The sequence below is a fragment of the Sus scrofa genome, chromosome 9, assembly GCF_054392235.1.
Source record: "Sus scrofa isolate SSC_HxYL_T2T_F1_AM1 chromosome 9, Sscrofa_HxYL_maternal_Yorkshire_Landrace_v2.0, whole genome shotgun sequence".
Taxonomy (NCBI): domain Eukaryota; kingdom Metazoa; phylum Chordata; class Mammalia; order Artiodactyla; family Suidae; genus Sus; species Sus scrofa.
Genome location: NC_139391.1, coordinates 134339263 through 134362282, shown reverse-complemented (window position 1 = coordinate 134362282; position 23020 = coordinate 134339263). Strand labels below are relative to the sequence as shown.

The window sequence follows — 23020 nt, the reverse complement described above, 5'->3', positions numbered from 1 at the left end:
TATTCGAGCAACAGGAACACCACACAGTCAACTTGATGTATATCTTCTGCTTTACTTAAAAGCACTCCTATCAGGAGCTCCCATCATGGCTCAGTGGTTAAGGGACCAGACTAGCAACTATCAGGATGTGGGTTCAATCCCCAGCCTCGCTCAGTGGGCTAAGGAACCCTCATTGCTGTGGCTGTGGTGCAGGATGGCAGCTATAGTTCCGATTCAACCCCTGCCTGGGAACCTCCATGTGCCATGGGTGTAGCCCTAAAGGGACAAAAAAATAAAATAAAAATAAATAAATAAATAAATAACCACTCTTATTAGTGATATGTTTTTTGAAGTTTTAGGATAATCCAAAATCAGCATGAAAACTGGGCCCTTGATTTGTCTACCTACAATGGATAATGACTAATTTTCTAAAAAACTTCTGTTTCTGTCTTACATTTTCCACTCTCACTTGTACCCCCAACCAATTCTAGCAACATTGGATCTAGCCATTTACTGATTGCCTCATGAAAGCAGGAAGTTTTAATTGGGCAAAGGGGAAAAAAGGGTGAACGTAATTGGTTTTGTATTTAAGACATTGCTTCAGGCTGGTGAATCTTTCAGAGTTATTTACAAGGCTACAGTAGAATACATTGCCTACTTCGTAGGTTGTCTTCTTAGGCTAAATGAGTGCTGGAAAGAAAGCTTGCCTTCTACCCTTTTGAAACTCAAAGGTTGCATCGGAAAGGACAGATGGATGAGTTGGGGAAAAAAGAAATACCACTCAATTAATGTTTGTGTCACAGATCATTGGCGGAATTTCCACCCATTGGCAACTCCCCCAAGCAGCCAAAGATTAATTGAGCACCCAGACTACTGAGTTCTATGAGGAGAGGCAAATAATGCGTTGGTGATTGCAGAGGCTGAGCTGTGGAACCAACAGAAGTGTAGCTGGATGAACCATCTTCAACTTGCAGGAATAACCACTGGTACCCTAGGAGCCAAAGGTGCCTTCTGTTGGTTTTTTACCTGTGATAGAGATGGATTCGTAGTGAGCCACACTCTCATACCCTATTCTTCCATGTCCAAAAGAACAAAAGTTTTCAAGTGGCTTGAGCAGATAGCATTAGAAGTTCATCAACTGACATACAATCATGACCCACAATGTGACTTTAGGAAAAATTCAAACTACACTGAATACATTGATTTTTCTCATCTAATAGTTTACCTCCAAACATACGGTAACACACTAAAGGCTACACAGAAGAGCAACAAAGTAAACCAAAACAACAAACAGTAAAACATTTAAATGCAGAGAAAATGTAAGGCCTAAACCCACCATCCTAAAAATTTGCTTCCGTAGGAAGTAAAAAGACCTGGATTCCACCAGAAGTGCCAAAATCAAAGCTTTATTAGTCTATTAAAGCCCTACTTCTTTAAAATTCAAGAATAATCTGCAGCTTTGGTAGGGCTGGGTGGTTGCTTATTACTTACAACACATTTCTCCTTTTATCACAAATTGAGGAGGAGCTAACACTGAGAAACAAGGAACAGAAATATCTACAGACACTAAGAAAAAACCAGAGACGGAGATGAGACGGCTAGGGAGAGAGAATATGCGCCTCTAGACAGAATAACATCGTACCACTCAGACCCCTCAGAGCACACCCGGGACTTGATGCAAACCGACCTGGAAATGAACGGATTGCCAAGCTGTTCGGTACACAACACACACACAACACACACACACACACACACACACACACACACACACACACACACTCTGAGATTTCCAAAAGTGAAACTTCCAGAAGTTATCCAAAGGAGTTAAGCTAAGAAAAGATTTCACCGGCAGCTACAGGAATAATTTTCCCCTTTCTACGATGACCCGTGCGTGGAGAGGATGGCAGGCTAAACAGACCTTTCTGTCAAGAGGTCCCACCTAACCCTCCCACGCCGGCAGGGTTTTGAAGGTGTCAGCGGGATTTGGTTGACTGGACCATTAATGGAGCTTCGGTTAATTATTGACTGATTAGGGATTTACCCTATCTTTCCATCAGGAGCTGGCTCAAGACTTAACGGTAAGCAATTTAGAGCCAGGGTGAACCTCCCCTCGTGCCTTTTCCTTCTTCTCCTTCGGGTCACTTTAGCTTGTCCTTTCCCTTAATTCACGTTCGGGTCAGAGTGGCCAGTGCTTCCCGTGCTCGGGAGTCCTCAAAAGGACTGGAGCTGAGAGGGGCCAGGGTCACGGTGAGGTGACCAGAGACAGAGGCCAAGAGCAGCCCTGACTTTTGCAAACTTTGGCTTATTGGCGCAGGTTCTCCCGTTAAGTTCCTAGAAGAAAAGCCATGGGGTTTTGCTTTTGTTTTTGTTTTCAGTTTTTTTGTGTCTAAAAGTGCTGGCAATGCCTGTGCCTAAAAGCAGCCCCCCATCTCGAGAGGCAGGCGGCCCCTCTGCCGAGAAGGCCTCTTGGCAAAGCCAGGGAATCAGCACAGGCAGCTCGGGCCCAGCTGCCCCAGATAAGAGGTGGCCCGTGTTAATGTACAGGCTTCCTCTGCACCTCGGCAGGGCCTTCCTTTTCTAAACAGTCTCCCTTTAATGTTGGCGAATGTTGTTTTTCCATTGACTCAACATCTCGCCTCTGGTGGGAAGCCAGTGGGGTAAGCTGGAGCGGGGAGGGAGGAGGCGAGTGGGAGTGAGTGATGCCAAGGCAGGGGACAGAGGGACAGTTAGCCACGCTTCCAAACAAGCTGGACACCTGCTCTGGAAAGACACTGACCAAGCCTCAAATTCTTTCCTCCTCCTGATGTAGACCCGCCTTTTGTTCCCTGCCTGTCTGTGATCAGCCCTGGGTCCCCTCCCCATGACGCTGGCCCTTTCACGGGCAACTAATGGAAAGCGGTGGAAACCACCAGGAAAGATTCATAGCCTTTCTCTACCAGTGTAACTGTCCTGTCTGGAGGAGAGAAAGAATAAGAGGGTTATCAGAATTAAAGATGAAACAGAAATTCTAGGAAAAAGATAAACGCAAAGATGGGCAGAAAGCAAGAGAGAAGAAGGAAATTGGGAGAAAGAAAAGAAAGAATAAGAGGATGAAGCCAAAAATACGCAAAGAAAAGGAGAAAGGGGGACGGAGACGGAAGGCAGAGAAATGAAATGTGAAATGAGAGGTTTTCCCCAGAAGCTCGGTTTTTCAGGCCACAGGACAGACCCCGGGGTTGCGATGGAGCGGAGTCCCCCTTTGGGGCTTTTCTGGGCAAGACAGGTCAAGGGGCATCTTCAAAACCAAATCTTGATTAGAGCCAGCTAAATGTTTTGACTTGAAGGAGACATGAAGGATTAAAAAGCAAAATAGAGCAGCCTGGGGAAGAAAGGAACAGGAAAAGAAAGAAAATTGAAAAAAGAAACAAAACTCCTGGCCGACACAAAGGGAATGATAGAAAACACTTCTGAATCAGCTAGTCATCCACTAACAAGCTGCAAAGATTTCCAATGACAAGTTGTCACATTAGTTTAGTGAAACTGAAGCAGTACTTATCCCCTTTCCTGTGCTTAATCTCTCTCTGCGTGCCACAAAAACATGCTACCACGTTTAATAGGATTAGTTTCGTTCACTTTCTCCCCCCACCCCTTTTATTTTTTACAATTCTATTTTCTGCAATACAGGGACCCTTGAATTCGACTTCCTGCCGCGCACAGCAGAACTTGGCATGCATGGTTTTTGCCCTTTAAAGACTTTATTTGAATCTGAAAAATGTAATTTGACGATTTTGTACCTCTCCCCGACGCCCCAGGAGTGACCTTCTCCTCCTGGAAACCACCCCAGTTTGGAGGGTGTGTGTGTGGGGGGGTGTTGATGGCAAAAGGGTCAAGGGCCCCCAGGGGAATTGTTCTGCCTCCCAAGGCAGGCAAACCTGAGTTGCAGCTCTGACTGCTACTGACTGGCTCTGGGGCCTTGAGCAGGTGGTGAAACCTTCCCCAGTCTCTTTATATTCATCCATACAACACGGGGGGGGGGGGAGCAGGGGGGGTAATTCTCATCAGGGCTGTTGGGAGAACTACACCTAGTGTACCTATTTCTTCACTACCAAGATTCACTTTTTCTCCAATTTTATGATGTTCGTGAAATCAATGTGTCTTACAATCAATTGTGCATTTAGGTCCTTGTGTTTTTCTTTTCTCCCTAAAGTCATCTTCAGATGGATGGTGTGTCCTACGGCATTTTATTTTTACTTTTTTATATAATGATTTTTATTTTATTTTATTTTATGTTTTCATTGTAGCTGGTTTACAGTGAGTTATGGGCATTTTAGAACGAAGAAAATGGAAGTGCTGCGGGTGAAGCATCCGGCACAGTTCTGACCTAGGAAGTGCTTGGTCGATGCTAGAATTATCTACCACTGCTTATCATCAGGCCTATTCCCCGCCCTCCCATATTCTCACTGAAAGACCACTCTGGAATATCTAGAGAAGGAGGTGTTGACACTTTTGCCCCTCACTCAGATCCCTTTCTGCTAGTGTTCCTCGCTGAGGTTTCAGACACCTGGCTAGATCCAATGCAGAGAGATCACTGGATAAGAACCCAAATTGTCAGGTCCACTCCAGTCCCTCAAAAGGGTCACCAACGGCCACTCTCAGCAGTGGCTGGCAATAATCAATGGTGATTATTGGTTGAACGGAATGATTCCATCTTCTTTGAGCTCATTTAAGGTTCTACACCCCCTCCTGCCCTCTCTCCCCTCCCCCAGGCACCACTTGCGAAGAAGATGAGCGCGGAGACCAAGAGATGAACTCACCTTCTCTGGGAGGGAAGAGGATGGGGCATCTGAGGGAGGGAGGGAGCCACCCTGGACCGCGGATGGGGATGAAGAGGAGATGGGACCTGACGGAGGGAGCTGGATGCTCGGCCGCCAGTGTGGGGCGCTGGGGGGACCCTGCACTCGGAGGGGCTGCGGCCAAGGCAGGCGCTCCTCTCCCCTTCCCACAGCGCCCCCCACTGGGGGCCCTGGCTGCTGGCTGGGGGAGCATAGGGAAGAGATGTCTGAGGCCTTCCCACCAACCAAGATCAGGGAGTGTGCAAGTGCCTGCAGAGGCTCCGGAGCTGGCAAGGCAGCGGCCTTCCCCGGCCTCCAGCCTGGCCTCCTCTCCTGCCTCCCCTTCCGCCTCAAACCACACTTCACAACCCATGCCCCCTCCTGCAAATCCCCATTGCCCCCCCCGCCCCCCCCCCCCCGTTTCCTGCTCCTGACCTCGACTCCCCCACCGCCACCCCTGCCTCTCCCAGAAATCCACTCCCTGAACCCTACTCCCTCACCCCACCCCCCCACGAATCTTCCTGGAGACACCCAGCCCCCCACCACCACCTGCCTCACCTATACCCTCCCCTCCCCCCTCCCCAACACACACACACACACACACACACACACACACACACTCCCTTCCCATCCCTTTTCTCCCCTCCTACCCCGCCCTGCCCCTCCAAACTCTTCCTCTCACCTCTGCTCCTGCTCCCCTCCCCCACCAGTGTAGACAAAAGTACTTCTTCCACCCAGAAGGTGCTTGGGAGCTAGAAGTTGGTACCTGTCTCTCTACAGCTTGGTCCCAGATGTGTGTTTCTGTATAGTTGTCGGGAGGGCCTTTGTTTTGTCCCCTAGAGTCCCAGGGGACTCCACCCCCAGGAAGCAGAGAGCAGGAATCCTCCACACTGGCCCAAAGACATCCACAGACCCTAGAGGACAGGCACCTGGGGGGTGCTGGGCTTCCCCTACTCAGACAGCCCACACCCAGCTCCTGGGTTCAGTGCCTAGGGGCTGGGCCCACAGACGCCCCAAGTCCCCAGGATACTTATCTCAAACACCTTCCTCGGGATGTTCAATGAGCCATCGACCTTCATCTCCAGCTCAGAAATCCTCAGCTTTCTTGGTCTGCTTGCTGCCTGTTCAGCCCATCCCCCTCCTCTTGCTTTGCTCCCCTGCATGGCTGTAGAGTCACAACCAACTCTTTCCACCCATCTTCGGCCCCCTTCTCACAGCTGTCTGGCTGGGCTCTGCCTTACCCGCCTTGGGGGATGATGCCTGTATTCACTGGATCCAGCATAATTTTAGGAAGGGTCGTATTTTACATGATATAGATTTGGGGAAGTTGTTCATTCAGACATGTAAACACATATGACAGATGATATACATTTGTTTGAGTATTACCTAGGAATGGTGACCTTTTTTTCTTTCTTGCTGTTTCCCCCTTGAGTAGAAATTCTTGTCCTGTGGTTTTGGCGGTTGGATGGACAGCTTGTTTAGGAAAGGTTTGCCATTTATAAAACAGGGAAGGTGAAAGGACTAAAAGAAAGAAAAAAAAGCAGATTTCAGATTGGCAAATGTCCCCTGCCTGCCAGTGGGCCTAATGGACAGTTCTAAGTCCAAGAGCACAGGGCCTGGCTTCTGAACATGCACCAGTTCTATACGTTATGGCCTGAAAAGGAGAAAGGTGAGCATATAGTGCTCAAAGTGGCAACTATGCATGCTAAACTATGCATGAGCTAAAATGTACAGACACTTACATACTGAATGCCAATCCGGTTGGCTTCACCAAAATATTGGTGGTGGGGGGGGGATCTGTGCAGAAAGAGTACAGACCAATGCAAGTCTGTAGGACATATATTCGTAGACCAAATAGGTTCCACTTTTACTGAGCACCAATCATGTGCTGAACAATATTACTTAGGTAAGTCTCTCTAAAATTAGGAGTCAGATAAAAAGAACTGAGGCTGTGAAAAAGTGACATGCTCAGGGTCCCAAGGTCTGCAACTGGCTGAGCAGTAACTGGAAACAAGCATGACCCCCAGATTCCCAGGTCCTCCGGCTGACTGCTTAGCTGAGGTGGGCCCAGAAATCTCTATTTCTGAAAAGCTCCCTTGGGGCTTCTCCTTGACTGACCCATCTCGGGGAGCTGCTGCTCCCCATCAAACCATCCCGCCATCCCTGTCACCAGGCTTGCCTCTGAGAGGCCTTCTCCACGTTGGATAAAACATTTAAAACATATTTAAATAGCAATTTCGAAAAACTATGCAGCATATGGATTTTCCTTTTGATCTCAGAATGATGACAAACAGACACTTAGATACTTCATAAAAGAAATATTACTAGAAAAATTATAGAAATCTGGCTTTCAACTCTGTCTTGCCCTAATTTAAACAAAATGCAAGTTTCCAGAGTCACTCTCTCTTCCCCCAAATAAATCCAAACCGGGAGCTTCCTTCTCTTTTTCCCTCTGTGCGCCTGGCCCACACCTATTTATTTCTAACTCGCTGGCGTCCTGAATAAAAGCCTTGTAAGATGGACCTTAGGGATGACTTAACTCCTACCATCAAAGCCCCTGAAAATAGAGCGTCTCCTCCGAATTCACATCCTTGACTTGAAAGACCAAAGAAAGGCAAGCTGGGAGCGATGCCAAATATCCTTAGCCTGATACAATAAAGAGGGTGGGCAGAACGGGAGGTCTCCAGCCCTCCAAGCGTCCCCGCCCCTCCCCGGGTCCCAGGCGGTGGCCCCCACCTCCCAGGTTGAGCGAGTCCACCCGCTGCCAGCGCGCCGCAGCCTCGGCCCCGCAGCAACAGGCGGGCGGCGAGGGGCGGGGGCGGCCGCCGCGCAGCAGGGGCTCGGCGGCGTCGGACGTTCCCCGCTCCGCGCCCCGCGGGGAGCAGGTGGCTGCCCTCGGCGCCCGGCGCGCGCTCCTCGGCCCGCGGCCGCCCGGGGGAAAGGCCCGGACTGCGGGGTCGGGGCGGGGCAACCCGCACCCCACGGAGGGCACGGGCGGGAGGGACGCACCCTCCGTCCGCAGCGCGGCGCCCCGGCCGCCGCTTCTCGCGCACGTCGTCTCCGGGCCCGAGAGGCCGCGACACCGAGCGCGGGGCCGAGGCGAAGAAGGAAGGGCTGGCTGGGAGGGAGGAGGGCACCGGGAGCAAAAGCCGCCGGCGAGGAGAAGCCGCGCCCGCCGAGGGCCGGGAGAGGAGGCTCCCAGCCTTCCCTCCCGACCCGAAACTTTTCCAACACACGCAGGCGTGTTTCTCGCGGGTTTCGGCGGCCCCTAGTCGCCATCGGGGAGGAAGCTCATCACCCAGACCCGTCCCCCCGCACGCACGCGGAGGTCCGCAGGCACACGGGGAGGGACAGGGCCTCCGGGAGGTGCCAAAGGCCTGCAGGCAGCCGGCGCCGCGCCGCCCGAAAGGGGCTCCCCGCCTGCGAGAACCGGGGCTTAAAACCTGCCAAACCTCCGAAGTGTAGCGGTGCGCAGAGGCTTTGCGTAACTTTGCCCACTGCGCCCCCGCGTGCAGAGGCGTCCCCTCGCACTCACACCCATCCCCACGCCCCCCCGGCTGCGGCCGGAGCCTGCCCTTGCATTTCAGGGACAGAAAAAGAGGTGCTAATCTGCACCATAAAGGGAGGAGTGTAAATAGCGCGAACTCCACTTCCTAGCGCCTCCGGATTCGGAGGAAAAGCGCCCAGTTCTCCCCGAAAGCGTCTCCTCCATCCCCTCCGCCCTTGGCTTCCTCACTATGTGGACTGAAGAAAATAATGCACAAGCAGATGTGTGTGTGTGTGTGTGTGTGTGTGTGTGTGTGTGTGTGTGTGTTTCTGAAATCACGTCCTCTTCAAATCCTAGCCCTCAAAGAGCCGGATGGGGTTGGAGAAAGGCAAGGTATTTGGGGGCGGGGGTGGGGGGCGGGCAGCAGCACCCCTCGGATGGCGCGCGCCTGGCCTGGCGGGCGCCTCGCCGGGCTCAGCGCGACCGGGCGGAGTGGCTGGATTATGTAAGTAACAGCCCTCCATGTGCTCACCACCATCTGTTAATATCTTGATATTGGAAAGTTCGGTGCCTGAGGCAAAGCCAGCGTTGGCGACGCAGAGCTCCCAGCCCACTCCTTTCTACTCCGGGGCAGCGAACGTACCTCCCTTTGATCGTTTTCTCCCACCTCCATAAAATCCAGTAGTAGTGTGCCCCTTCCATCACTTACAACCGGCCTCCTCTCCCCGCAGGTGGTGTGTGTTTGCAGGAGAAGAGTGATTTTCTTCGAGGCCTCTTTATTGAAATGAACTCTTTCAATGAATGTATAATTTTCTAACAGTTCTAGGCTCCTTTAGGCTTTGTGGTGGACCCTGATTTGGGGGTGGGGGCTTTATACTTTTTCTACCAGCACCCTGACCCCAAATTCTTGAAAGGGTTATATTTCAACTTCTCTGGAGTGATTCGCTTCTGTTTACTTTGAAAGCTGTTGGTTAAACAAACATCACTCCGGAGGCTTCTAAGCAGTGGGGTTCCCAGGAGAGAAACCTTGCAGCTGCTACTTGCTACTGATCTCCTGGCATTTCACTCCCCCCCCCCTCAATTCAGAACAAATCCAGGTTGCACTTGGCATCACACTGGGCACAGGGGTTGAGAGAGAGACAGAGAGAGAATATGGCAGTCAGTCCGTCTGCTTCTAGACAGCCTGAAGCAGGCCGGCCTGCACCCTAGAGTTGTTTTTTTATTTCTTTCTCCTCCTCTCTTCAGGGTGGTGGTGGATGGTGGTGTGTGTGTGTCCAGGCTGGATCTCCAGCATCCTCCTGAAATAAATATCCACGTTTGTCTCTCAACTGGATCTGGTCGAAATTCCTAGAATAGGTTTGTTGAGGATCTGCTGATGGTTGGTTGTAAGGTTTTAAATTACTTCTATGCAGTCTTCTCTCCTGTCCGCACCTACTGGCTTTAAGCAAGAACCCCGAGGGGGGAATACACGGAGGAAATGTCCAGGCGAAGGGTGTTTCACCCAGAACCAGATGCATAGGCGATAAGGGCAAGAGTTTGACTAAGAACGCACAGATAAATAAGCAAACGCAGCCCGTAAGGATGGGGTTTGTTGGAAGACGGGTCAGAACTTGTGTTAACTTTTAAGTTATTGGGGTCGTGTGGGCAATGGGGCGGAGAAAGGGACTGACCCTAGGCTTGGCCGCTGGTTTCAGGGACCGAGCCAATATCTAGGCGACTCCTCGTCTCCGGGCTGACTGATCGCTTCGCTCCTATCAGAAAACAAACCGGGAGTAGCCCGAGATAGGGGGCTCGGGCCTCTCGCCTTGCTCCAGGGCCGCCCGAGACCCGGGAGAACGCCGCAGCTCTGGTGAGAGAGGTTGCCAGGAGTCTGGCCTGTACGTCGCCCAGACATTAGGGGACAGGACTGGGCTCCGCAGACGCAGCTCGCGGAGCCGGGCTGCGGACCGAGCTCGCTCAACCAGCGTCGCGCGCTCTCCTCTATCAACAAGCCACCCTTGCGCCCAAATGCGGGCTGCGAACCGCCGCGGCAGAGCTGGCGAGCCGCGAGCCTCTGCCGCCGAGGCTGGGGGTGGGGGAGCTTCCTCGTTTGCCAAGCGGGTTACCCCGACTTCAACTCGGGCCTACCTTCCCCCGGGAGTGATAAAAGACTTACTGGGGCTCACGGGGAACTTTTGCTGCCGCCAGTCCCCGGGCGTAGTGTGTGCAAAACGTGCGCCCGAGCGCTGGGTGCAATTGACATAAACTTCTGGGCTAAAGTTCAAGCCGTTTCCTTCCCGAGTCTGAACCTTTTCTCCCTCTCAGCTTCCTTTCTTCCCCCTTCTCCCACCCCTCCTTCCCTGCCCTTCTCCCTTTTAAATGTCAGACTGAGCAGATGGTTTTAAGGTGTGGAGGGCATGTGTCCTTTACTCCTGCCAGTTTATTTGTGGGCCGGCGCTAACAAGGCCCTACTGGGATACTCGAAGAAAATAATAGGAGGAAAAAGAAGAAAGGAAGTAGCCCTGATACATTTCGCAGAACCCAAATTTCTCCCCTCAGTACACCCGCTTACCTCGAAAAGGACCCAACCAATAGAGACATTATTCCATTCTGTATCTAATGGGCACGTTGCTAGATTATTTCTGTCCCCAGCCTAAATTGTCACATCCCGATTAGAACACTTGATACAATAGTCGATTATTGGAAGTATGGGTGGTGTGTTTGCCAGCGTCTCTGTGGTTTCCCTAATGGGGTGGAGGGAGTGTTTGGAGGCGGTGAAAGGGGAGAAACGAAGGCTGGGGGTGTTCAAGCGAGTCTTTTTTTCTTATCCGCAACACCTAACCAGGCCGGCCTGACTTTGTTTTTTCTTTTTCTCAATGGTTGAATCCCGTGCCAAAAGTTCCCTACCGGGTAAGGACTCGAACTAATGTATTAGCATCACTGTTCTTATTCAAAATTAGACTTCTTCACAGTTTGATGAATTTGGGACTGAAATTGTAAATGTCCTAGAAAAAGTGTGTGTGTGTGTGTGTGTGTTGCAGAAGATGGTGGTCGTGGTCGGCCAGTGTACTTGTAACACACTTCATAAACATCCTGTCGTCACAGGCGCAACATGATTCAACCTTTGATCTAATTAAATTCGAGGGACACACGAAACACACTTGTCTCCATCCTACCAAAAAAAGGAGTGTCTAATTGACTAGGTATGAATGTTTCTGCTTCGCAGCCCTTGCAAGTCCTAGCTTTTATAGGATCTTTAGGTCATAAACGCGGTGGCTTTATTAAAAGCCGTTTACTGTTCCCGGGGAAAGAGACATTCTCGCTGCCGCTGGAAGCTTGCGCTTTAGCGATAGCAACTTGCAAATCCCAAGAAGTTCTTTAAGAGCCACCTTATCTGAAGAAATCGTGCGGGCTCTTTTTCGTCCAAGAAATGTCAAACCAAAGTGAGTTTTCTATGGCTTGACTTAGAAGCCCGAAATTTAAGCGTTTGAAATTTCTTACCCAGGAAACTTTAAAGTTTGCTACCTAGGCGTCAAAACTGTGTAAATCCTCTATGAAGCCCCTCTCTTTGATCATTCTGGGGTGAGTGAGTTACTGAGCGGTAATCGTGTGGTAATGTTTGCAACATTTTTTTTTTTCCATAAAGGCTGCTGTACCTACAATCCAAACAACGCTGTCAGAGGTAACCAAGGACAAATCTTCTTCTGCCTAACAGTTTTGACCGGAGATTGACTAGGATTCAGCCAAAACTGGTCTTCTAATATCAGATGCAATAAAGCCGGCGTGAAACCTCTAGCACCTATTGTTTTCATCCCAAACCTACCTGTATTTTATTGTCCACCTCCCCTTTCAAAGGAAGGGAGGATGACACGTATTCTTGATACTAGCTATGATCGTTTAAAAAGTGGAAGGATTTGAGGAGCCCCACTCCCTTCTCTGATGCCATCCCCACCCCTCAAACCCCCACTTATTCTCCAGTAACACTTTTCCGTGCCTTCCTGCACCCCTGTCCGAGGAGCGCTCACTCGCTCGGCGGCTCGGCCAACTTGATCAGCGGTATCTGGGAAATAAAGGGAAAAGAAAAAAAAAAAAAAAAAAAAAAGGACCTGCGTCCTGGAAGAGCGATCGTGAGCCGAGCGGCGCTGGCGCGGTCGCCCGCCCGCTTTGCACAGTGCCCGCAGATGGCTCGCTCCGGCCCCGGCGCGGCGATCCCGGCGCCCCGAAGCAGCGGCTGGGCGAGGGTGAGGGTGGGGGCCGGGCATGGAGGCGGGGGAGGGGAGCGCGGGGCCCCTCTCCCCTCCTCTCCTCCCAGCCCCTCACCCCCACCCCTTTTATATATTTTTTTTTTCCTCCCAAGTTCTCTTGCCTCGCTATCCCCCCTTGAATCCGAAGGCGCCTCGCGATTGGGTGCTGGGGCCGGGTACGTCAGTCAGACTGTGACGTGCAGTCTTCCTGTTTCCTTCAGCTGTGTCTTAAAGTAAATCTTGTTGTGGAGCGGAGCCCTCAGCTGAGGGAGCGCTCGGAAATAATACACCATTGCAGCCGGGGAGAGCAGAGCGGCGCAAAAGAGCTCTCGCCGGGTCCGCCCGCTCCCTCTCCGCTTCGCTCCTCTCCTCTCCTCCTCCTCCCTCTCCTCCTCTCTCCGATCCTCGGCGGTCCTCCTCTCGCCTCTTCTCTTCCCCTCTCCTCGCTGCCCTCCTCGCCCCCTCTCCTCTCCCTGGCCATCCTGCTCTGGCTGTCCCATCTCCCTCTCCCCCTCGGCCCGCTCGCGCGCTCCCGCACGGACCCACCGTCCCTGGTCCAATTATCATATTCATCACCCGCAAGATCTCACCGTGTGTGTGCGCGCGTGTGTTTTCCTCTCTCCGCCTGCAAAAAAGGCTCGGTCCCACTGCTCTCTGCACCGCGTAAGTATCTTCTCCCCTCGTGAGTCCCCTCCCCTTTTCCAGAATCACTTGCACCGGCTTGTTCTTGAATGGGAAGAGAAGAAAAGAGACTCCCGTTACTCAGCCCCGTGTAAACCTCTTCCCCACCCCCCCCCAGGATAAAATGGTGCTCTTGAAATGAATCCTAATAAAATAGCCTCTAAACAGTTTCTAAGCTGGAGCCTCAGTGGAACTCAGCGCTCCGCTCCTCCCAGTCCCTAAGAGTAAGTGATCCGTTTGGCTTTTATTTCTTTCTCTTTCCTGCTGGCGGCTTGGGGGTGGTGGTGGCGGCGGGGGGAGGCTGAGAGTGCTGGACTTGTCGCTGATCTTGTCACCTTTTGTGTACTGTTTCTGCGGGGTGAGGAGGCGTTTGCTTCCTTTCCTTCTTTCTCTCGCCCTCTCTTCTCGGGAGAGAGGACCGCGAGGGGGACCGGCTTGCTTTTTGTTCGTCTGGGTCCCCGCTCTCCTCCCAGCTCCATCCTTCCCATCTCCCCGGGTGAAAACTCCTGGGCCAGTCCCCACGTCCTTTCTCTTTGTCTTGTTTATTAGAGCTGCCTTTCTTCCAGGCTCTTCCAATTTGCTTGTCATTTGCATACCTTTCACTTCTCCTTTTTAACCCCAGCAGAGGGCCAGGGAGTCGGGAGGAAGGGAGAGGGAGGAGGGGGGCGCTCTATTACTTTCCTCTCCGACCGCTGTCGAAGGCGAAATGTTGAAATGCGGCTTGGAGCAGTGGCGAGATGGTCCCGGGAAACGAGCGCGGCGCCCCTCTCCCGAGCTCCCAGGACCCAGGGGCTGGGTCAAGTTGCGTAGGGGGTAAGATGGCCCCGGGAGCCTCAGGGGGTCGCGTGGTGTGGAGGGGCTGGGGCCGGAGCGCCGCGGGGGGACAGAAGGATCGCGGTCCGGGTGGGGGCAGCGGATGTGCTCACAGTCATCGCTGGCAGTCGACGCGGCTGGTTGGGCTGCTTGGATCTGATCTTGGTGGGTCTGGGTGGTACCTACGGTTCTGCCCCACTTCGGAGGGCCGGAGAGGGAGGAGAGCAGAGGTGAGGGTGATTGTTACAGGGAAGAATAGTGAGGGGGCGGGAAGCGCTGCTATCTGGCCTGAACAGACAAGGAGGGGGACCAGAGGGCAAGTCCGGGGGAAAACATCACCCAGAGCCCAGTTTAGCAAGTTGTTTGTTCTTCTGATGTGCCCGCCACTTACTCCTCCGGTTAAAACTGTACGTAGGTGGAGATTGTGGGTTGGAGGGGTGAGGTGGGAGGGGGGCAGGAGGGAGGTAAAGGGGAGTAGCTTTGGAGAGAGACTCTCAGGTCTCCCGCCACTTTTGAGCTTTTTTCGGAAGTTGAGAGTCCTCCAGGCAGGCGGAGGGAAGAACTGGGAGGAGGGGTTGAGCGACAGTCTTCAATAGCCCAAGGAGGCAGGTTGGAGTGGGAAACTGCTGTTCTTGGCAATCCAGAACCCACTCTGCCTGGGGGAAGGCTGGGAACTCACCTGCCTGTTTTTTATTTTTCCAAGAAGGTCTGCGTTGTCTCCTGGAGCTTATAAAAACAGTGCGAGCACAGGGTGGCCTTCTCTCAAAGTCAAGGCTAGAAGTCTTTTCTCTAGCTCTTCCCCCCGCCCCACCCATCTATAATCTTCTTTTACAAAAAAATAAATGTCCTTTCCTACCCTCGCTAGGCAGAGGTCTATTAGCCCAAGTCTGCACATGGGCAGGGCCTGACAGGTGTGTTGTGTCAAGAAAGACAGGTGCAAATTTCCTCTGTGTCTGTGTGCGTCTGAACAGTTCCAGGCCACAGTGCACGCTCCAGGGTTGCAGAGGTTTATGAATTTATGGTTGCCCTGGGTAATAGGATTGTCCAGACTAATGGGAACTGGGCTGTTGTCATGTTGTGAGCCCTGCCATGTGAGTTCTTTGGTTTGGAAGGGGGGCGGGGGGACAAGTTGGTATGTGTTTGTTTATTTTCCTTAAGGATGTTGGCAGGCTGCTGCCGAGGCTGTGTCTCAGGCTCCTGTCGGCCAGGCAGCTGAAAGTACCCCCACTTCAGGCAGCAGGTGGAGAGAGATTGACTTTCTCTTTGCTTTTCCCTCTTGTTTGCGCCTGTCTCCCAGGTCTGTGAGGGTGTCGGGGGTGGGGAGAGCCTGGGGGGAGTGGTGAGAGCAGTCTTTTGTGTGTGTGTGTGTGTGTGTGTGTGTGGTGTTGGACATCCATGGGTGGTGTGTGTAACTGCCAAGAATACCAAAGTCAGTTTGAAAGTGTTACTGTTGTGAAAGCCTATCTTTTTAGCGTGCTGCTTTTTCCCTGCCCAGAAAGAATGGGTGTGTGCATGAACTCTTTCAAGTCATATGTTAAATACGCTCGTAAAGTAGAATGAGCCTGTCATTGTACCAGACATGTGCCAGATGTCCTGGTTCTTACTTTGATGGAGAAGGAAAACTGTGCTTTTCTATTTGATGCAAGATGCAGGCAGCCAGGTCTCTGAAGAGTGTCTTGCAAGAACTTCTGAGCCTTTGCCAAACGCAATGGGCTGTGGGTGGTGAGGAAGAGAGAGGGGGTAATCTGGTTGCCCTGTCCATGTGCGACAACATGGACCTGGCTCTGCCGTGGTGACACAGACGAAGGTAAGGACCGTGGCTTCACGTGTGAGGGAAGCTATTGAGAATTCTGGGTTAACAGTGTATCTGGATTCTTAAAATCTGACCTTTAAAATTTTTCGTTAGACAGGCTCCTTCTTGAGTGGCACAGAAATAGCTTAGGTGGCGAATGGTTTTTGTTGGTTGGTTTGGTGGCTGGGGTGATGGTCATTGTTTCATGAAAATGAGAGAGTATGTGTCATTTATTCTTTCGAATTAAACGTGCAAGTTCCTCCCAGTACTTTGCTTGCATGCTTTTGAAGTTCTTTTGTAATTAAAATGTCATTTAGGGATATGTTCCCTTGCTTTATTTTTAATAAGGGTTATCTGTGCTTGGCACTTGCTGATATTTTTATGTGTCCATGATGCAGAATTCTGTTTCGTTTAATCACCACCTTGTGGGGAAAAAGTCATGCATCTTTGTTCTCACTTTATTCATTCCCCAGCATCTTTCCTTGATAAGTAGCCCTTACAATCCTAAAACATAACCTAGCTACCAGGCTTGCTCTTGATTTGTTCAAAGTGAAATAGGCCTTTTTGCACGAATTTCTTCTAGGCATTGTTTTGCATCTGCGACTGGTAATGGAAGGACTTTTTAGGTTTGGGATTAACAAAAGATTATAAAATGTTCCTGATTTTAGAATATGAAGATGGATTGTGCGTGATATATTCTTATTGGGTTTTCATTATGTACCTGGATAAATGGGAAAGGATGTATCCATAAGGAATTTCTCAAACCTTATTGCCTGGTGTTTTCTAAAGCTTCAAAGGACACATAGAGTATTTCCGTTCTCTTCAGAAAGTGTGTTTTTTCGTGAAGTTATTTCTCACTCTCTTTTTTTATTTACTAATTTGGTGAATTACTGCTTTTTAAATAAGGAGAAATGAATATTTTAGGCCTGTCTCTGTAAATGTTCTGTGTTCCTTTTGCAGGCAGAAAATGTATGGAGTTTTTGATGGAAGGGAGGAATTTTGAGTGAAATGGTTATGATTTGAGAATTCTCATGATAGGAAATATTAAAGCCTGATAGGAGATTTTGAAATGCAATCTTAGTTAATTTAAGCATTCGCTAATATCAAGCGGATTCTTCACAATAAACATCAAAGGCTTCCTTAACCTGACAGCAAGCCGAAACATCTCCAAAGGAAAAGTCGCTAATTGGCAGAAATGAACTTTTAAATACAGCAAAGGAGACAGCTTGGTAGGGGGCAGGGGTGGGGAGTTCCTAAATGAAATCATCTGATTTCCCTTCTGAACTTCTGATTTCCAGACAGATTTCCAATGTTCTTTGTTAGTGTCATTCCACTTGAGATTTCATAGCCAGGTTGAACCAAGGAGATCAGAGGCCCACTCAAAGGTGGTTTTCTAAAAGAAGTAAAGGCGAGGTTTCGACAATGTCCTCACATCATTCTATCAACAAGGACCAATAATCTGAATAATCCAAGCAGGAAGCCATGCCACCCTGCCACTTCCCCATCTCCTGAAAGATTTGACTGAACTATGTGAATAATAACCACAGTGGGCACTTCTTTGTCCAGAATCTGGACTCCAGATAGATGCATAAAAGTTCCTTGCCCTTCCCCAAATGACTTCTTTCTTAAAGTGGAGCATTGAACCACTTTCTCCATCACACGACAGTGTTCCTTTGAACTTCTTCCCTGAAAATTCTTTTCTCCTAACACTGTCCTCAGCTTCCTTAGGATTCTCCACGTTAAATTCTCTGACATTCTGCAGATAATTCAGATTTTAATGAAGACTCGGTTGGAGTAGTTAAAATCTGACTCGATCACACTGGGATGTCTGTTCCTATCTTTTTTCTGGGAGGAAGCTGCCAAGCGAAGATAGCCCTTGTATAGGAATTATGACAGCATTTGTGTAGTTAGATGCCCAAGTGACACAGCACAATATTTAATAATAAAAATATTCCATGTAGATTTTCATATTAATTGAAGAGGAGTTTACGAGAATAGAATATGTGTACCTGATCAATAATACATTGGAATTCAAATTCCACATTGTTATTTTTCTGCACACTCGCTGGTATTGATATTCCCTGGTGCTGATCAAAAGATTTCACACGTTGCCTGGTTAAACTCAAAATAAATATGAATATTAAAATATAATGAGAATCAAGAATAATGGTCGTTGAGAGATGTGGCTGAGTACGTATATGGAGAAATAAAGGAATTTTTAAACTCTTAATGGACAGGATGATATCAATGATAAATTCATTCCACAGCATTCTCTAAATTCTGAATGGGGCGATCACAGAAGAGCCTTTGAGAGGGTTTTCAAGTGATTTAACTTACATTGTAGTCAGTGGTAATATATTCATATATATATATATATCTCCATATATATATATATCTTATTTATGGAACACGATGCTAATAAAGTATTACTGTCAACCAGTTCTAATTATTTAATCTCGTCTATAACCTCCACGGGTTATAATCCTAATGTATGCGACTGCTATACCTTTATTTCTGAGTTTAGGTCAAAGCTATAGGTAGAGGTACATTTAATTATTCATACCTATTAATATAATGCCTTGTCTTGCTGGATTACATAACTTTGCCTCGTTCTCCCATTTGTTCTGTCCTGAAGGTTATGTGTCAGCTGATATTTTACAATAAACCCCAAAAGTATATGCATGCTCGTAGCCCAGAACAGAAACGAATCATTATTTAATCTAAGAATGACCAGTTGAAAGAGAATGGCAAACATCAGTTTCCTGTGGTGAGTCTGAAAGAAGTGAATAGGATATTTTCTTCTTAAAGGACCCAACAAGCATGTTTTATGTACACTTACTTTCGGCTGAGGATGAGAATATCATTTCTTTCTGCCTTAGGAAGAGCACAGCCCTCCTCTTGGCTCAGGCATGAGGTGGGAATGCAGCTGTTGATACCTAGGCTAGATGGGAGGAAGTACAATTGACGCAGAGGTGAATGGCAGTCGGAAAAGGAAGGATGGCTGGAGATGACCTTGGGCTCATCTCTTACACCAGCGTGTCGTTTCTGAGCCTCTGTTGTGGAGATGCTCTTCCGGGAGCAAGGATGAGTAGGGGGAAAATCGAGATTGGATGTTAAGAGGAACAGGGGAAGAAAAATACTGAGAAAGTTTGTTAACGTTTTGATTGGAGCTCTGTGTGCTTTTCAGGGGATAGTAAATAGAACATTATTTGCACAGAGAAAGAGAAGGCAAAAATTTTAAGTGATGGCAGTAAACTCCATTTTTGGAAAGCTGATAGACACACACATCTTCCTTGCAAAGAGTCTCCCCCACCCCACAAATGCAAGTCTGTCTCATCCTTAAAATAATTCATCCTTTTTCTTGTTTGTCTCAGTCTCCCCCTTTTCTCTCACCTGACAGCCACACCTGATTTTTCAGATCTAACGTGCTAGTGAAATTGTTGCCATTGCATCTTCGTATTCCTGAAACCAATTTCAATTATTAATGTGTGAGGGGGAGTCGCAATCCTTCTGAATTCAGTTTGGGCCCCTCCTTGGAAGTTTTCAAGATCTGTTTCCATTCCAAGTTTTATCCTGAGACATACAAAAAGTATTTCATCCACAAGCATACAGAAAACCTATAAAGAAGCATCTTGTTGCTTTCTTGACACACTGAAACAGGCTTTCTTTGAATGTTCTATCTTCACATAAAAACTGGGAACAAGGACTGCATGAGGAAATCTTTGTTGCTTAAAAAAAAATAATGCACGTTGCCATCTAAGCATGGAGCATTTCTTGATTTTTACAGGTTATTTCATGCTGAAATTATGCCTATTTGCATGGATAGTCATTCTTTAAAACTAGCCACAGATGCAGTCCTAGGGAGCACGTAGATGTTTTTACAGGTGAACCGAAAGAGATGGGAGCTCTTCCAAACACTCTGCACGCTGCCTTTGGCAATAGACCCTGTTATTGTGAAGATGTGCTCTGTTAAGCAAACGTGAAGTTTCATATTAGATAAACGCTGTGGGAAAAATATTTTTATTTTCTTCATAAAACGTTCGTTGCAAGCAAAAAGATGTGACATCTTAACGTTTTATACAAATTTGGGGTTAGCATCACCGGTGCGTAAGTCTCAAAATATGTCAAGTGCCTTTTATAAAACGCGAGGAAAGATGTTCTCTTTGCATATCGTGTTCTCAAGAAACAATGGAAGTTCATAGGCAGAGATGGGATGTTAAACCTTTCTTACAGGTTTAACTGATGTTATTTTCTTTCTTCTTTATGTATCTTCTTTCAGTCTTTTTATTTCCTGGGGTTCCCCCCCCCTTTAATTTGGCCTAAGAAATGAGTCACAACTGGCCTGTGTTAAAAAGAGTTTCTTTAGGCATTTGAAGTATGATTTTGGCAGTTTATAGAAAAAATACCTAGTGCTGAAGATGTATTTATCCTTTTGCCTCATTCAATTTTTTGTTTTCCACATATTGATTTCTAAAATGGGACAGTGCCCTTCTTTTGCACCGAGTCCAACTTTATAATAATTTCAGTCATCAAAAAGACATCAGGAAAATTTATAAATATTCCCATACTTACATTAAAATCTAGCAACAGATACCATCTTCTCATGTGATTTTAGTACTCAAAAACGCCTATCTGTGCTAAATAAGCAGACTTGTGAAATGAGTATTTGTGCATTTATTTCCATGTTAAATTGACCATTTATGTTGGAAAGATGCTGATGGGAGTATTCTCTTTCCCGTTTCACATATGACAAAAATATTTTAAAATTCAGTAATAAAGGGTGCGCATGAAATATTTGCATTTTTAGAGCTTTTTTTTTCCCCTCCTTGGCATTAAAGCCACAATAATTTTCTTGCAGAAATGGAATTTTTCCTCCAAATTTCATGCATCCTCAAAATTTAACCTTATTTCTGAAGTGTAGACCACTTTTATCTTCTTTTGTAATATGAATCTCAATGCCCAAAATTTAATCAATCGGTTGTCAGAGGCTGTGTTCTTATAATCTACTGTTTCTTCTGAAGATAAACAGTATCATTTTAGGCATTTGTGAAAGAGAATCATATTACTGGTGCTTAAGCAGTTTTTGCTTTTTTTTTTTTTTTTTTAATCTTAATCCATCTTAAACCAGTGGAGCAGAAATATTTAAAAATGTTTCATTTCAAGCAGAGTGCATAATAAATTGCAATAATTGTAATGTGCCATAAATCCCAGAGCCTATGCATTTTGCATTTGATTCAGGATTGAGGTCAGGAAATTTGGAGAAATTTAAAGAAAATGATTCATCAGTCCTTTTGTTCTGTTGGCCAGGGTCCCGGGATTCTTGAGCTGTGCCCAGCTGACGAGCTTTTGAAGATGGCACAATAACTGTCCAGTGATGCCTGACCATGACAGCACAGCCCTCTTAAGCCGGCAAACCAAGAGGAGAAGAGTTGACATTGGAGTGAAAAGGACGGTAGGGACAGCATCTGCATTTTTTGCTAAGGCAAGAGCAACGTTTTTTAGTGCCATGAATCCCCAAGGTTCCGAGCAGGATGTTGAGTATTCAGTGGTGCAGCATGCAGATGGGGAAAAGTCAAATGTACTCCGCAAGCTGCTGAAGAGGGCGAACTCGTATGAAGATGCCATGATGCCTTTTCCAGGAGCAACCATAATTTCCCAGCTGTTGAAAAATAACATGAACAAAAATGGTGGCACGGAGCCCAGTTTCCAAGCCAGCGGTCTCTCTAGTACAGGCTCCGAAGTACATCAGGAGGATATATGCAGCAACTCTTCAAGAGACAGCCCCCCTGAGTGTCTTTCCCCTTTTGGCAGGCCTACTATGAGCCAGTTTGATATGGATCGCTTGTGTGACGAGCACCTGAGAGCAAAGCGCGCCCGGGTTGAGAATATAATCCGAGGTATGAGCCATTCCCCCAGCGTGGCATTAAGGGGCAATGAAAATGAAAGAGAGATGGCCCCGCAGTCTGTGAGTCCCCGAGAAAGTTACCGAGAAAACAAACGCAAGCAGAAGCTGCCCCAGCAGCAGCAACAGAGTTTCCAGCAGCTGGTTTCAGCCCGCAAAGAACAGAAGCGAGAGGAGCGCCGACAGCTGAAACAGCAGCTGGAGGACATGCAGAAACAGCTGCGCCAGCTGCAGGAAAAGTTCTACCAAATCTATGACAGCACTGATTCTGAAAATGATGAAGATGGTAACCTGTCTGAAGACAGCATGCGCTCGGAGATGCTGGATGCCAGGGCCCAGGACTCCGTGGGGAGGTCAGATAATGAGATGTGCGAGCTGGACCCAGGGCAGTTCATCGACCGCGCCCGGGCCCTGATCAGGGAGCAGGAGATGGCAGAAAACAAGCCGAAGCGGGAAGGCAGCAACAAAGAAAGAGACCACGGGCCAAACTCCTTACAACCCGAAGGCAAACATTTGGCCGAGACCTTGAAACAGGAACTGAACACTGCCATGTCGCAAGTTGTGGACACTGTGGTCAAAGTCTTCTCGGCCAAGCCCTCCCGCCAGGTTCCTCAGGTCTTCCCCCCGCTCCAGATCCCCCAGGCCAGATTCGCAGTCAACGGGGACAACCACAATTTCCACACCGCCAACCAGCGCCTGCAGTGCTTTGGCGACGTCATCATTCCGAACCCCCTGGACACCTTCGGCAACGTGCAGATGCCCAGCTCCACCGACCAGACGGAAGCGCTGCCCCTGGTGGTCCGCAAAAACTCCTCTGACCAGTCTGCCTCCGGCCCCCCCGCCGGCGGCCACCACCAGCCCCTGCACCAGTCGCCTCTGTCGGCCACCGCGGGCTTCACCACGTCCACCTTCCGCCACCCCTTCCCCCTCCCCCTGATGGCCTACCCGTTTCAGAGTCCGTTAGGTGCTCCCTCCGGCTCCTTCTCGGGAAAAGACAGAGCCTCTCCTGAATCCCTAGACTTAACCAGGGAGACCACGAGTCTGAGGACCAAGATGTCATCCCACCACCTGAGCCACCACCCTTGTTCACCAGCACATCCACCCAGCGCCGCAGAAGGGCTCTCCTTGTCGCTCATCAAATCCGAGTGTGGAGAGCTTCAAGACATGTCCGAAATCTCACCTTACTCGGGAAGTGCAATATCCTTTCGTTTGCCCCTCAAGGAGCACAAACCCAAACCAACCAACACAAAGGCTTTCCCCAAAGGTCAGGGGGACACAATGTTTAGAATAATGTAGACGAGCATCTTCTGGACACTGCAGTCTTGCAGTGAC

General features: G+C 48.8%; 1 protein-coding gene and 2 long non-coding RNA genes across 13 annotated transcripts in view; 2 read left to right on the top strand and 1 right to left on the bottom strand.

The window, feature by feature from the left end:
* The window catches only part of LOC106507881 (uncharacterized), a 191435-nt gene extending 178295 nt beyond the window's left edge, over positions 1 to 13140 (bottom strand). Inside the window, exon 1 of the long non-coding RNA XR_014816554.1 lies at positions 13091 to 13140. This is a non-coding gene — a long non-coding RNA (uncharacterized LOC106507881). The remainder of the gene's footprint in view (positions 1 to 13090) is intronic.
* Positions 9977 to 12051, top strand: LOC146400199 (uncharacterized). Its single transcript, XR_014816555.1, has 3 exons — positions 9977 to 10126; positions 11362 to 11459; positions 11903 to 12051. It is a non-coding gene; the product is annotated as an uncharacterized LOC146400199 (long non-coding RNA).
* Positions 12754 to 23020, top strand: part of PROX1 (prospero homeobox 1) — a 53383-nt gene continuing 43116 nt past the window's right edge. For 2 of the 11 annotated variants that reach the window (XM_005656757.4, XM_005656752.4), the window contains exons 1-2: positions 12754 to 13163; positions 21094 to 22885. In XM_005656757.4, the coding sequence (XP_005656814.1) occupies positions 21161 to 22885 (1725 nt within the window). In that variant the 5' untranslated portion in view covers positions 12754 to 13163; positions 21094 to 21160. 11 annotated transcript variants of the gene reach the window in all.